This window comes from Solanum dulcamara, chromosome 7, assembly GCF_947179165.1.
Source record: "Solanum dulcamara chromosome 7, daSolDulc1.2, whole genome shotgun sequence".
NCBI lineage: Eukaryota > Viridiplantae > Streptophyta > Magnoliopsida > Solanales > Solanaceae > Solanum > Solanum dulcamara.
In genome coordinates, this window is record NC_077243.1 from 73,611,913 (window position 1) to 73,625,937 (window position 14,025).

At 35.8% G+C, this 14,025-nt stretch overlaps 2 protein-coding genes across 3 annotated transcripts; both read right to left on the reverse strand.

Moving 5' to 3' along the window:
* Positions 1-1,633: 1,633 nt before the first annotated feature.
* LOC129895128 (eukaryotic translation initiation factor 5-like) lies at positions 1,634-5,353 on the reverse strand. Its single transcript, XM_055970784.1, has 2 exons — positions 5,203-5,353; positions 1,634-3,619 (listed from the first exon to the last, which is right to left on the reverse strand). The coding sequence occupies exon 2, from the start codon at positions 3,308-3,310 to the stop codon at positions 1,961-1,963; it is 1,350 nt and encodes a 449-aa protein (XP_055826759.1). The 5' UTR covers positions 3,311-3,619; positions 5,203-5,353; the 3' UTR covers positions 1,634-1,960.
* Positions 5,354-10,012: 4,659 nt separating this feature from the next.
* LOC129894488 (eukaryotic translation initiation factor 5-like) lies at positions 10,013-13,826 on the reverse strand. Of its 2 annotated transcripts, XM_055970207.1 has the most exons (3): positions 13,711-13,809; positions 13,069-13,110; positions 10,013-11,772 (listed from the first exon to the last, which is right to left on the reverse strand). In XM_055970207.1, exon 3 carries the CDS (start codon positions 11,464-11,466, stop codon positions 10,120-10,122), a length of 1,347 nt encoding a protein of 448 aa, XP_055826182.1. In that variant the 5' UTR covers positions 11,467-11,772; positions 13,069-13,110; positions 13,711-13,809; the 3' UTR covers positions 10,013-10,119. The 2 variants fall into 2 exon arrangements, with proteins under 2 accessions (XP_055826182.1, XP_055826181.1); XM_055970206.1 differs by lacking the exon at positions 13,069-13,110 and having other exon boundaries at positions 13,711-13,826.
* Positions 13,827-14,025: the final 199 nt, after the last annotated feature.

The window sequence follows — 14,025 nt, forward strand, 5'->3', positions numbered from 1 at the left end:
ATGTAAATTTGTTTTCCAGTCTAATTTCATTCATTTACCCTTAGTAAATGGTTAGCCTCTTAACTTCCTAATAACAATTATGGATTAACCTGTAAATTCCTAGAATTATTGGCCTTGGAAAGTCCGAATAATGAACAAAGCACTAATTTGTTGCCTGATGTATGTCCGGGGTGTGGTTAAAGATGATGTTATTAAGAACATAAGTTAAGAGGAAGAGATGAACAGGGTAAAAGATAAAAGATAAAAGATTAAAATAATAATAATAATAATAATATATATATATATATATATATGCATATGCACAACTTTGAACTCAAGTTACTGATTTTATCTCTCTTTTCCAGTCCATACCGAAAACAGCTTCTCTATCTATACGAGGTAGGGGTAAGGTCAGAGTACACTATGCCCTTCCGAAACCCCAGTTTTGGGATTTCATTGGATATGTTGTAACTCCTAATAAAGCTAATCTGTGACCAACAATCACTATTTAAATGATACTCTAGTAAATCTTTTGGTCTGAACTTTTTTTACAGACCATACCCCAGGTGATTGGCTGGGAATTGTTTTCTGCTAAACGTAGTGATCTGGTGCTGCAAATTCCAAATTAGAGTTCTGCATATTGTAATCTCTTTAACATCTTGTACATATATGGAGTAGTGCATACTTAATCATGGCGTATTTATGAAGAGGTAAGCCAAGTAGGAGTCAATGCCCCCCCCCCCCCCCGCCACCACCATGTGTATATGTACTTCTCGAATTCTCTAAAAATACACTACTTTTGAGAAATTCGATGCACACCTGTCAATATTTTTGAAGAGTCGAAGCAACATATTATGTATGCCGTTGAGGTAGGGGAGGAGGAGAAATTGAACATAGCATGCAAAAAACCATTCTTAGCACGGATTTTTACTAGTGGATCTCATCCATTTCACATAGTTGTACTCCAACCCCTCATATTTTGAAGGAAGCTAATCCAAGGAGTCCAAAATCAACTAGATGTTTGAAAAGGAAATGACATGGATGAACATAGCAATTTACAATATCAATGAAAGAAAATGATCCTGTAAAGATCTCTTGTGCGTTATTTTCAAATCTCTTATAATTTTTTATAAGACTACAAAACCAATCGTCCCTTTATCGGCTTTCATTGTTTGAATAGTTATCTTCATCTGCCATCCAACATTGTTAAATCCATCTATGATCCAATATTTGCAAACAATGACTCTATTTCCATTGCAGAAAAGCCAAGTCACTTCATTTCTCGTATGGGCTACAAAACTTCAGACAGAAAAAAGAAGATGATGGAAATGATCTCTTGTGGCCACTTAAAAGGGTCGCTTGGTTGTTGGAAAAGGAAGGGAGTTAATCATGCATTAAAACAAGCATAACTAGTCCAGTGTTTGGTAGCAACCACACAGACCCCATATTGTTCGCATTTTGTTTTTAATGTGTTGCTTGAACCATAGACAAAACTTACCCAACTTCACGATAGTGAAGGACGGACGAAAGTTTAGATGTTTGTTCATTATTTCTAATTGTCATGAATTAGCAAAACATAACAAGCATATGATCTTGGGTCGAGACGGGTGATATTTTAGTAGCATAGCAGACAATAACGTGAAATCCAGTAAGGGGAGTAGGAATGAATGCCAAATTCAATAATCAGATTTCATACATGTCTAAGATAAAGGTCGGTAGCGATCATGACAAAGAACTACTGAAGAACCAGTTCCTTTTACGGGTAATAAGGAGATGTACTATATAAGGGAAGTTTTATTCACGTAAAGACATCAAATGGAACTTCCCCATGAGTTTGCAGCACAGACAACACAAATATCATAAAAAAACAAACACAAACATCATAAGATAAACAAACATGTGAATGTCTAACGCGATAGCATCTCAGGCAAAGCAAACCAGCTTAAGACAGCAATCTGAACAGGCAAAAACACTTCTGATCTCATTCCTCTTCGGACTCGGACTCAGCACTCTGTAGCCATTCAACAAAGGGTTTGACATTCTTCCAAATTTTGGAGTCCTTGTTTGTTACGACGCCCTTGTTGTACCACTGTACTATATATTCTTCTTCCAATAGATCAGCATCATATAAAGCTTTCAAAACCAGAGCCACTTCCTTCAGTGTGACTGCGTTGGATTTCCCACAAAATTCTTCTATAGCTCTAAGCAATCGTAGTTGAGACTCCTCATCTTGAGCAACAGCAGCAAGGTAGCTTTTCTTCTTAATAACCTCCTTGGCAAATCCTTTCTCAACGCCATCCAAGAGTGCGTCGTACAAAGCAGTAACAACTTCCTGAGGAGATCCAGAGAGTGAACCCAAAAAGGATTGTACTTTGCTGGCAGTAACTCCCTTTTTTAGATTTGCTTTTACTTCCCTAACAAGCCTCTCATGGTTTGACTCACCATTCTCGGTCTTGGAATTCTCAGGTGTCACAGAAGCAGCTGCTTTAGGACTCGGGGTTTGAGTAGCTGCCTTGGACTTCTTTTTCTCTGACTCAACTGTGGACAGCATAACCATTTCGGCAGTCGCAGCATTTAGCTGTTCTTGTATACGCTGCTTAGCAGCTTCCAGCGATGTATCAGTCTGCCACTGGACGTCATCATCATCATCATCTTCATCCACCTCTTCTTTCACATTAGCATGGCTTCTAGGTGGTGAAACACGATCCTCAGCGGAGCCACCATGTTTCTTTTTAGAACTAGGTTTTGCGCTAGCATCTTTGGAGGAAACCTTTTTCTTAGTTTCTTTCTTCAGCTTCTTCAGCTCTTCATCAGCAGCCTCGCCTTCCTTCAGCCGCTCCTTCTCAGCTCTTCTCATAGCTTTCTTGTCCTTAGAGGACTTCTTCGCCTCAGGTGGATTCTTAAGTATAAAAGTTGTCAGCTTGTCCCTCATGTCCACATCAGACAGGAAACCACATGCAGCACATTTTAGTTGGATCATCTGAGTTTTGGTTATTATGACCTCTGTTTCAGGATTTCCACAACCATAGCACTGAACATATTTCTTAATAAAGTTCTCAAGAAGACCAGCAAGTTTGGGAGTTTCATGAGCTCCATTGACAAGGGCAGTTCCAGATTTTTCATCAAATTTCGACTGCGCCCCAAGCTCATTTCCAAAATATTTTGTTGTATAGGATGGGGGCCTTGCTAATGCTTTGGCAATGTCAACCATGTTCACAACATTTGTCTTGATACCATTCCCACGGCCCTCTATCTTGGTAAGCATCCTGGGCATCTTATACCTGTAGAAGGCATCATCACTATTGCTGGCACCTATGTTTTGCAAAGCCATCTTTGATTCAGCAAGAAATTCCTGGATGAAGTGTTAGGTATATTAAGAGAATTCTTCAGAAGAACAATTGCAAAGTGCCGGTTGTGCCTTCCAGCAACCAGAATAGGCGAAGTGCTCTTCCTTTAATGATTCGAGATGCATACAGTCAACCCGGCCTGAGAAATGACGGTTCTTTTTCTTTGACGTAGGACAATACTCTCCTAGCAATCCAATGGATCCCAAATAGAAGATGGCTTGTTCGGACATAAAATAAGTTTCACTTACACCTCTAAAACTTTGTAACTCCACAGAATACACACCACCTGTAACCTTCAAAAAGCGAACCACGAGTCAAATACAGACAAGGAAACTAAAAGTTACTACACTAAGTTATATTAATAAATGAGAGGCAAATGATTTTAATGATGACAGGTCACAAACTGTTCCACCCTTAAGATTCAAAGTTGAGATCCTTTTGCAATAGCAGCTTAAAAAGCAACACATTCTATAAAACTTTTGCAATGAATAGGAAAAAAAAGGTACATAATGATAAACTAATCTGCCAAAGAACTTCAACATTCCCTTGGGTCATTTATCAGTGTGTATATAAACTTTCAAACGGCATAATCTAGAAAAACTTGAAAGAGGAACCCAAGATTGCTTAGTTTCAAAAACTAGACTACATTTATCCCCAATGCCCGAAGTCTTAATACTTGTTCAATAGAATGAATAGCCGACATAGTTCTTGTGAAATTTGTGTTTTCAGCTCACTTTTGACAAAAAGAGAACAGCACAAATATAGGTAACAACTATCAAATAAGCTATTATTTTACAATCTACTCAGACTAAAGAAATCAGTGTCCATGTTATACAGATTAAAAAATACAAAAACCATCCAACCAATGCCAACTTATTTGAAATTTGACATATGAACTATCTATATATCCATTCCTCTCTATTTCAAACTGTAGATCCATTCAGCTCACTTTTGACGAAAAGAGAACAGCACAAATATAGGCAACAACTATCAAACAAGCTATTCTTCAACAATCTACTCCGACTAAAAAAAACAGTGTCCGATGTTATACAGCTTAAAACCATTCAATCAATGCCAAACTATTTGGAATTTGACATGTGAACTATCTATATCCATTCCAATTTAATTCAACTCATTTCAATCTGTAGAGCCATTCAACTCGGTTTTGACAAAACCAGAACAGCACAAATATAGGCAACAACTATTGACTTAGCTATTCTTTTGCAATCTACTCCGACTACATAAATCAGTGTCCACGTCAGCTTAAAACATACAAAAACCATTCAATCAATGCCAAATTATTTGGAATTTGACATATGAACTATCCATATATCCATTCCGCTCTAAGTCGACTCGTTTCAAACTGTAGAGCTATTCAGCTCACTTTTGATGAAAGAGAGCAGCACAAATATACGCAAAAACTATCAAATAAGCCATTCTTTTACAATCTACTCTGACTACAGAAATCATTCACTGTCCATTTTACACAAATTAAAACGTACAAAATCCATTCAATCAATGTCAACTATTTGCAATCTGATATATGAACTTCCTATCTCCGTTCCGCACCATTTCACCTATTTTCACTCCGATTCACCAAAAAAGTCTTACACGCCAAATTACTAATCCTCTAAAGCTAGATATTCTCTAGAAATCGAAGCCAAATAATTTCATCAGATCAGTAAATATTCTCAATCAAATAACTAAAATAAAATAGATCCAAAAAAAACAAACTAAAACAAAATAGATCAGGCCGATGATGAACTTATATAACGCATTTAAATACGCAATGACTGACGATTGATTCAACAACTTCAAAATTACGTTTTACTGAAATTGATAAAGCTAAGAATAAGAACAAAAAGTAATCAAATACCTTATAGATCGAACAAATCGGAGTAATTTCCAATATGATGAGAGCGAGTGAGCGAGAGAAAGGAGAGCAACTGATGAAAAACGTAAATTAGGTTAGGGTTTAATAATAAAGGATAGGGAAGTGGTGATAGAGAAGAGGCGGCCTAGAAATTTCCTTTATTTTATACACAAGGTTTGAAAGAGAATTGAGGTTTAGAAACGACAAAAATACATAATATTTCGATTTTAATTGATATTTATATGCTTTAATTTTAAATTTACATAAATAAATATTTAAATTTATATAAAATTAAACAAGTTAATATAAGTCAGTTATTATATATTATGAGTATATCTCAACTGACTTATCATTTCAAATATAAATTTAAATTTTTATTTGTGCATAATTTAAATGTACGTTTGAACTTATGTTCACAAAGGTTACAAATAACAAATTTAAGAATATTTGTGTTAAGAAAAAATAAACCATACAAATTATTTTTTGGGGAGTTCTCGTCTATCTCTAATGAGATTTAGTCTTGAGTTTGAGCTTTTGTAATTGAAATAGTGAATGTTTCATCTAATTATTCATCTTCTTTTTTCTTATTCATATTATCACAATCCCTAAATTATCTTTTTATTAAATAAAATTCGTGATCCAGTGGCTCACTAAAAACCGGCAATTTGGCGCATATGAATTTCGTCGATATGAGTAAAATGCACTTAATGTACTATAGGTCTGGAAATAGAATTACTAAAATTCATCCTACTCTTTTCAAATATGGACATATGAGTAGAAACATTAAAAAGATTTTTTTAGGAGACATAACATAACAAATACAGTAAAATTAAATATGAAAAATAACTAAAGTATAATAACTTAAATACGAGAATTAAAAGAAAATAAGAGATGAAATAGGTGTACCAACATCAGCGTAAAAACATGAAATTATAACGGTAAGTCATAACTAGATATGGAAAGTTGAAACTTGCTCTAAGTATTTGCCAATACAACAACTACAATAACAACATACCCAGTAAAATTTCACTAAATGGGTATGGGAGAGTAGAATGTACAGACCTTATCACTATCTCATGAAGGTAGAGAGGTAGTTTCTGAAAGACCATCTGCTCAAATGGATCAAACCAAGTAAAAGAAGAAGAAAATAATGAACAAAGTATAGCAGTTAATAAGAAAGCCAGTGTAAAGTCTACAAGAAATAAACAATAACAACAGCAAAATAGTGTAATAATCAAAATACAATAAACATCATATGGCAAGAACTACAAGAGTATCGACTAGTACTATGATAAGCACTAACTAGCCTAAACCTTCACAAGGCAAGACAACACTCTACCCCTACTAATTTTCTATCTTAATTCGCAACCTTTACTCCTTTCTCTCTAAAGTCATGTCATCGGTAATATGAAGTTGTGCCATGTCTCGTCTAATCACCTCTCCCCAATATTTTTTCTACCTACCTCTACCTCTTTGCATACTCCCTACAATCAGCCTCTCGCATCTTCTCACTGTGGTGTTGACGCACCTCCTCTACACATTTTCAAATCATCTTAGTCTCGTTCTCTCATTTTGTCCTCCATAGAGGTCACTCCCATCTTCTCCCGGATAACCTCATTCCTTATTTGTCACTCCTAATGTGTCCATACACCCATCCCAACATCCTTATCTCTGCAACATGCACCTTCTAAATATGTGAGTTCTTGACTGCCAACACTCTAGTCCATACAACAAGGACGGTCTAACCACAAGCCTGTAAAACTTACCTTTAAGTTTAGATGGTATTTTCTTATCACACAAGATTCTAAAGGCAAGCCTCCATTTCATCTATGCTGCCACAATGCGCTATTTGGTATCATCATCGATTTCTCCACCATCCTAAATTATGAACCCAAGATACTTTAAACTTACTCTCTTGGAAATAGTTTGTGTGAAAGTCTTACTTCCACGTCCACTCCATTCAACGCAACACTAAATTCGTACTCTAAATATTCTGTCCGATTGATCTCCAGAATTTATCTCCAAACCTCCAACCTAGCATTAACTTTATCCCGTATCTCATCAATCAACACTATATCCTTTCCCCCTTAACCCCTAAAATTTATCCCCACGAATTGAATAGGACAGGGCAGGTCCAGGGTGGAACCAAGTTTTGACTCATTTTGTATGTATAATATGGTACACTAAGGGGTCGTTTGGTTATTGGTTAGAGTTATGCAAGTATTAGTAATACATATATTAATTATGCACGTATTAATAATGTAAAGTTTAGTTATACAGGGTTTATTTATGCAAGATTTAATTATGCAAGGTTAAGTTATGCAGGGTTTAATAATTTCTTTGAGGGTTGGTTTGTTATATTAAAAAATAATAAATATTATATATTTCTTGAAAATGAAATATTTATTTATAATTATACTCTTGACTAGAGCTGTCCAATGTGCTAGCCCAACCCAATCCTACCCTAGCCTAAAGGGTTAGGACGGACTGACCCTTTTAACTAAATGACCTATAAAATAGCAGCCCAACCCAATCCTAAGCGGCCTATAAGTTGGGACAGGTTGACCCCTCAATCAAAAAATGGACAACATTGACCTCTTAGAAAGACTATCGAACATTGATCAATACAACATCAATAAGTTAAAAATTCACATGTTCATGAGTTCCACACACTTTAGGGGAATATATACAAAACAATAGAACATGCAAGATACAATAGTCAACAATCATAAGATTTATCATAACATCATACATTACATGATCATTTTTTCATAAACTAGACAAGAAATGAGAAACGAGAAATTGGCATAAACACAAAAGTAAAAGAGGTCAAAGATTCATAGTTATAATTACTTCAATTGCCTAGTTTCAAAGATTTGACAAAATAAGACACTATTTAAAATTTATATAATAAATATTTTTAAAATTCATGACCCAAGGGCTGGCCTCTGAGACTCGCATGTTGAGCCCATGAAGCTGACGGGCCAAATGAGGCTGGGCTAAAAAGTCTCATTTCTAAATGGGCTGAAAAAATTTAGCGCAACCCCACTTAATTCAAGGGTGGGCTTGGGCCGGCCTCACGGGTCAAATCCATTTTGACAGCTCCACCCTTGACCTTCTTACCTTTGTACTTCTTTGTCTTTTTGCATTTTGTTTTGGCAAAATTTTAGAAAAGAACTTGGGAGTTGGGTGTCACATTTTTCAACTTCCTCATATAGTTGAACCAATCATGTGTATATATATATATATATGAGAAGTTTGTTCTTTCTTTTAGATAAAGGATGTCATGACTTTGCTTCATACGAATGCTTTACAAAACTCATGGCAAGAACCAACGAAAGCTCCCAGATAATGACTTCATTTGGCATCAATGTTATCCTCAGCCATAAACGCTATCCTCTTTGAATGTCTATTTAGTTTTTAAAATAATAATGAATTGAACAACTTTTCAACATTTGCCTCTAAGAAGATGAAGAAATCTGAGATCTAGAAGAAGAAAAAAGGCATATAGTTGATCTGGTTGTATCCTTGAAAAAAGATGTATATTTAATTGGGAGTGATAAGGAAAATTTAGTCACTTTAACTTTTTTATTCTTGTATTAGTTATTCAGGTATAAGTTATTCCACCTTCTACCACGCATAAAATAATACATAAATTGACTCATAAATTATACATGTATTAATTATGTGGCATTCTAATCTGTCAACCAAACATAGTATTATGTGAGTTGAATTTTATACATGATATAAAAATATTACCAAACATGGTAAATCTTATACAATATTTTATACCTTAATAACTCGGCGCTTATCTAGTAACCAAACGGCCCCTAGTATTTTAATTATGTAAAATTGGTACATATAAATGTGTGTTAGGTATGAAGAAAAATATTTTTGAAAAATATTTGTCAATGTTCTCATGTATGATTTGTTTAAGTGTTTTGAAAAGTGTTTTTCAAATAGACTTTTTTTTTCAAATTTAAGAGACGTTCCAAAATGACAATTCCAGCTTCTGACCCTGACCAAATTGGAGAACATATATGTCAACTTATCAAACCAAGTTAAATGGCACGTTTTTCAAATAGATGTTTTCCTCAAATTAGGGTCGGAATCAAAAGTCGAGTTTGGGGCCAGGATCGGATCCCGAATCGGGGTTTGGAGTTGGGTAGAGGTTGGATCCGGAATTAGGACTAGGCGTCAAGTCATGGGTTGGGATCGGGAGACGGGTCCCAAGTCTCGGGTCAAGGTTGGGAGGTCGGTCTAGGATCATGGTCGGGTGTCAATGTTGATGTTGGGTATTAGGTCGGGTAAACGTTAGCTAAGACCATTTTGTTACATGGACAAGTTATGCAGGAATTGATAATGTGAGAAACATTATTAGGCAACAAATAACTATAGAATATTACAGATTCAATGCATTTGGTTGATGCCTATTCAATGAATGGTTTACTTGTATATGCACTAGTTGATTGATATTAAGTTTAACATTTAGAACTCATGGATGGTTTTTCCATCCTATAACAAATGTTCCACTTATACACTATGACACACTTGGAAACAAGAAAGCTTTTCCCCCTCTTTGTATCTCCTGCCGGTCTTTTGTTGTTATATATTGTTCCATTTGCTCTCAATTTTCCGGGTCACAAGCCCTAAGATGAAATTCAGTTCAAAGAAAAAGTAATTGACAAAGGAGTATGGAATAGAACTTATAAATAAAAGAAGTTTTACTCACGTAAAAAACATTTAAAGGCAAAGAGTCTCACAAAAGAAACTTAATGAGATGATCCAAAGGCAAACAGACAACACACAAACATCATAAAATAACATATGAATTTCCGATATGGTAGTCTCTCAGGCAAAGAAAACTAAAGCACACCAGATAGTAATCTGAAAAAAAGAAAGAAGGGAACACTTCTGATCTCATTCCTCTTCGGACTCGGACTCAGCACTCTGTAGCCATTCGACAAAGGGTTTGACATTCTTCCAAATTTTGGAATCCTTGTTCGCAGCAAGGCCCTTGTTGTACCACAGTACTATATATTCCTCTTCCAACAGATCAGCATCATACAAAGCTTTCAAAACCAGAGCCACTTCCTTCAGTGCGACAGGGTTAGATGTCCCACAAAATTCTTCTATAGCTCGAAGCAATCGCAATTGTGACTCCTCGTCTTGAGCAACAGCAGCAAGGTAGCTTTTCTTCTTAATGACCTCCTTGGCAAATCCTTTCTCAACGCCATCCAAGAGTGCCTCGTAAAAAGCAGTAATAACTTCCTGAGGAGACCCAGAGAGTGAACCCAAAAAGGATTGTAATTTGCTGGAAGTAACACCCTTTTTTAGATTTGTTTTCACTTCCTTAACGAGCCTCTCATGGTTCGACTCTCCATTCTCGGTCTTGGAATTCTCAGGTGTCACAGAAACAGCTTTAGGAGTTGAGGCTTGAGTAGCTGCCTTGGACTTCTTCTCCGACTCAACTGTGGACAGCATAACCATTTCAGCAGTCGCAGCATTAAGCTGTTCTTGTATACGCTTCTTAGCAGCTTCTAGCGATGTATCAGTCTGCCACTGGACGTCGTCATCGTCATCATCATCTTCACCCTCCTCTTCTTTCACATTACCATGGCTTCTAGGTGGTGAAGCATGATCCTCATCGGAGCCACCATGTTTCTTTTTAGAACTAGGTTTTGCGCAAGCATCTTTGGAGGAAACCTTTTTCTTAGTTTCTTTCTTCAGCTTCTTCAGCTCTTCATCAGCAGCCTCGCCTTCCTTCAGTCGCTCCTTCTCAGCTCTTCTCATAGCTTTCTTGTCCTTGGAGCCCTTCTTCGCTTCAGGCGGGTTCTTAAGTATAAAAGTAGTCAGCTTGTCCCTCATGTCCACATCAGAAAGGAAACCACATGCAGCACATTTTAGTTGGATCATCTGAGTTTTGGTTATTAAGACCTCTGTTTCAGGGTTTCCGCAACCATAGCACTGAACATATTTCTTAATAAAGTTCTCAAGAAGACCAGCAAGCTTGGGAGTTTCATGCGCTCCATTGACAAGGGCAGTTCCAGATTTTTCATCAAATTTTGACTGAGCCCCAAGCTCATTTCCAAAATATTTTGTTGTATAGGATGGGGGCCTTGCTAATGCTTTGGCAATATCAACCATGTTCACCACATTTGTCTTGATGCCATTCCCACGGCCCTCTATCTTGGTGAGCATCCTGGGCATCTTATACCTGTAGAAGGCATCATCACTGTTGCTGGCACCTATGTTCTGCAAAGCCATCTTTGATTAAGTAAGAATATCCTGGATGAATTGCTACGAATGTTCAGAGAATTCTTCAGCAGAACAATTGCAAAGTGCTTCTTGTTCCTTCCAACAACCAGAAAAGTCAAAGTGTTCTTCCTTGAATGATTCAAGATGCATACAGTCAACCTGACCAGAGAAATGACGGTTCTTTTTTCTTGACCAAGGACAATACTCTCCAAGCAATCCAATGGATCCCAAATAGAAGATGGCTTGTTCGGACATAAAAGAAGTTTCACTTAGACCACAACTTTGAAACTCTACAGAAAGCAGATTAGCTTCAACCTTCAAAGAGAAGAGCCACAAATCAAAAACAGGAAAAGAAACTAACAGCTACTACAGTAACTAATATGGAATGTCCAAGATGAGAAGCAGATAATATTCATAATGACAGGCTGCAGACAAAGATTACACCCTTAAGATTTAAAGTTAGAACTCCTTTAGGTATCGTAGCTAGAGAAACGGCACAAATTCAAACAAAAAATAGTGAAATAAATTGAAAATTTCATAAAGATGAATAAAAAGAACAACAAAGGTACAAAATGATAAATCTGCCAAAAAAAAGTCACTGGTCCCTTAGGTCATTTATTTATCAGTGCATAAATAAGCTCCCAAATTGAATACTCAAGAAACACTTGGAAGAGAACCCAAGATAGCTAAGTTCCAAAGTAGACCACATTTATCACCAATGCCCAAAGTCTTCATACTTTTTCAAACTAAATCAATAACCTACATGACTACTGTTAATTTTCCCATAGTATAGCAGTCCCTGAGGGGATTTGTGGGTAGGTGGGTGGAGTGGAGTGGGAATGGGGGGGTCTATACTTGGAATGTTACACTCCATAAACAAACTAAACCCAAAATTAGCCATCAGCCCATAAAGCCATGCAGTGCTCAAATAAGACATCCAGGCACACACCCCTTCCTCAATACTCATAATTAAGCTCACTTTTGACCGAAAAGAAAAAAGCATATTATACCCAATAGCTATCGGAATAAGCTTTTTTTAACGGTAGGCACAAACAATCAATCAATCCCAAACATGATAGAAAATGCTGTATGAACTACCTATATCCATTCCATTTGATTTTTCATTCCAATACTAAAAAATTGTGTTCTTTACCGAACTAGGAGTCCTCGGTCATGGATAATATATTTTCAATCGAACAACTAAAAACCAAATAGATCAGAAATAAGACTGCAAATAAATTAGATAAGAACAAAACTGCAATTTACACAACAGAATCAATAACCACGCAATGAACATCCAATTCAACAACTTCAATTGTGCAATCAATTAAAAAAGCTAAAAACTAAGATCCAAGTAGAACTACGCAGTTTAACGATGAATTTTTTTTAGAAAAACACATCAATAATTAGTAGAAAAAGCAATCAAAAACCTAGCTGCACTTACACAACATAATTAACCACACAATGAACATTCATTCAACAACTTCAATTAAGCAATTGATTAAAAAGGCTAAAAATAAGATCTACGTAGAACTATGCAGTTTAAGGATGAAAAAAAAATATACGTGAATAATTAGGAGAGAAAGCAATCAAAAACCTAGCTGCACTTACACAACATAAGCAATAACCACGCGGTGAACATCCATTCAACAACTTCAATCATGCAATCGATTAAAAAGGCAATACATTAAGATCTAAGTAGAACAATCCAGTTTAACATGAAAAAAATTAAAGGATAGGCAAACAATTAAGAGAAAAAGCAATCGTACAACCTAGCTGCACTTACACAACAGAATTAATAAACAAGCAATGAACATTCATTCAACAACTTCAACTACGCAATCGATTAAAAAAGCTAAAAATAAGATCTAAGTAAAACTATTCAGTTTAACGATGAAACAATTTAAAACATACGTGAATAATTAGGAGAAAAAGCAATCGGAAAGAATCAATAACCACGCAATGAACATCCATTCAACAACTTCAATTATGCAATCGATTAAAAGAGCTAAAAACTGAGATCCAAGTAGAACTATGCAGTTTAAGGATGATTTTTTTAAGAAAAATACGTCAATAATTAGGAGAAAAAGCAATCAAAAACCTAGGCTGCACTTACACAACATAATCAATAACACGCAATTAACATCCATTCAACAACTTCAATTACGCAATCGATTCAAAAAGGCTAAAAATTTAAGGTCTAAGTAGAATCATGCAGTTTACCGATGAAAAATCAACAATCGAAATCCTTACCAATGAAACGAAGCAGAGCAATCTAGAACAAGATGAGCGAGCGAGCGAGAGAGGAGAACAATTGGTGAAAATTGTAAATTAGGGTTTAATAATAAAGGATGAGGAGAGGCGGCCCTAGAAGTTTCTTTTTATAGGCTGCAAATTTTTATTTTGTTTTTGATTTGGTCTAAAATTGACTTACCTGTTAATCTTGGCCGTTAATTACATCCAAAGACTGTTTGGTTACGGAAATGATTTTTCCTTTTTTCATTCAAATTAGACTTTGTATTATTGCATCGAGAAACTACATAGTTTAATTATATAAATTGAAAAAAA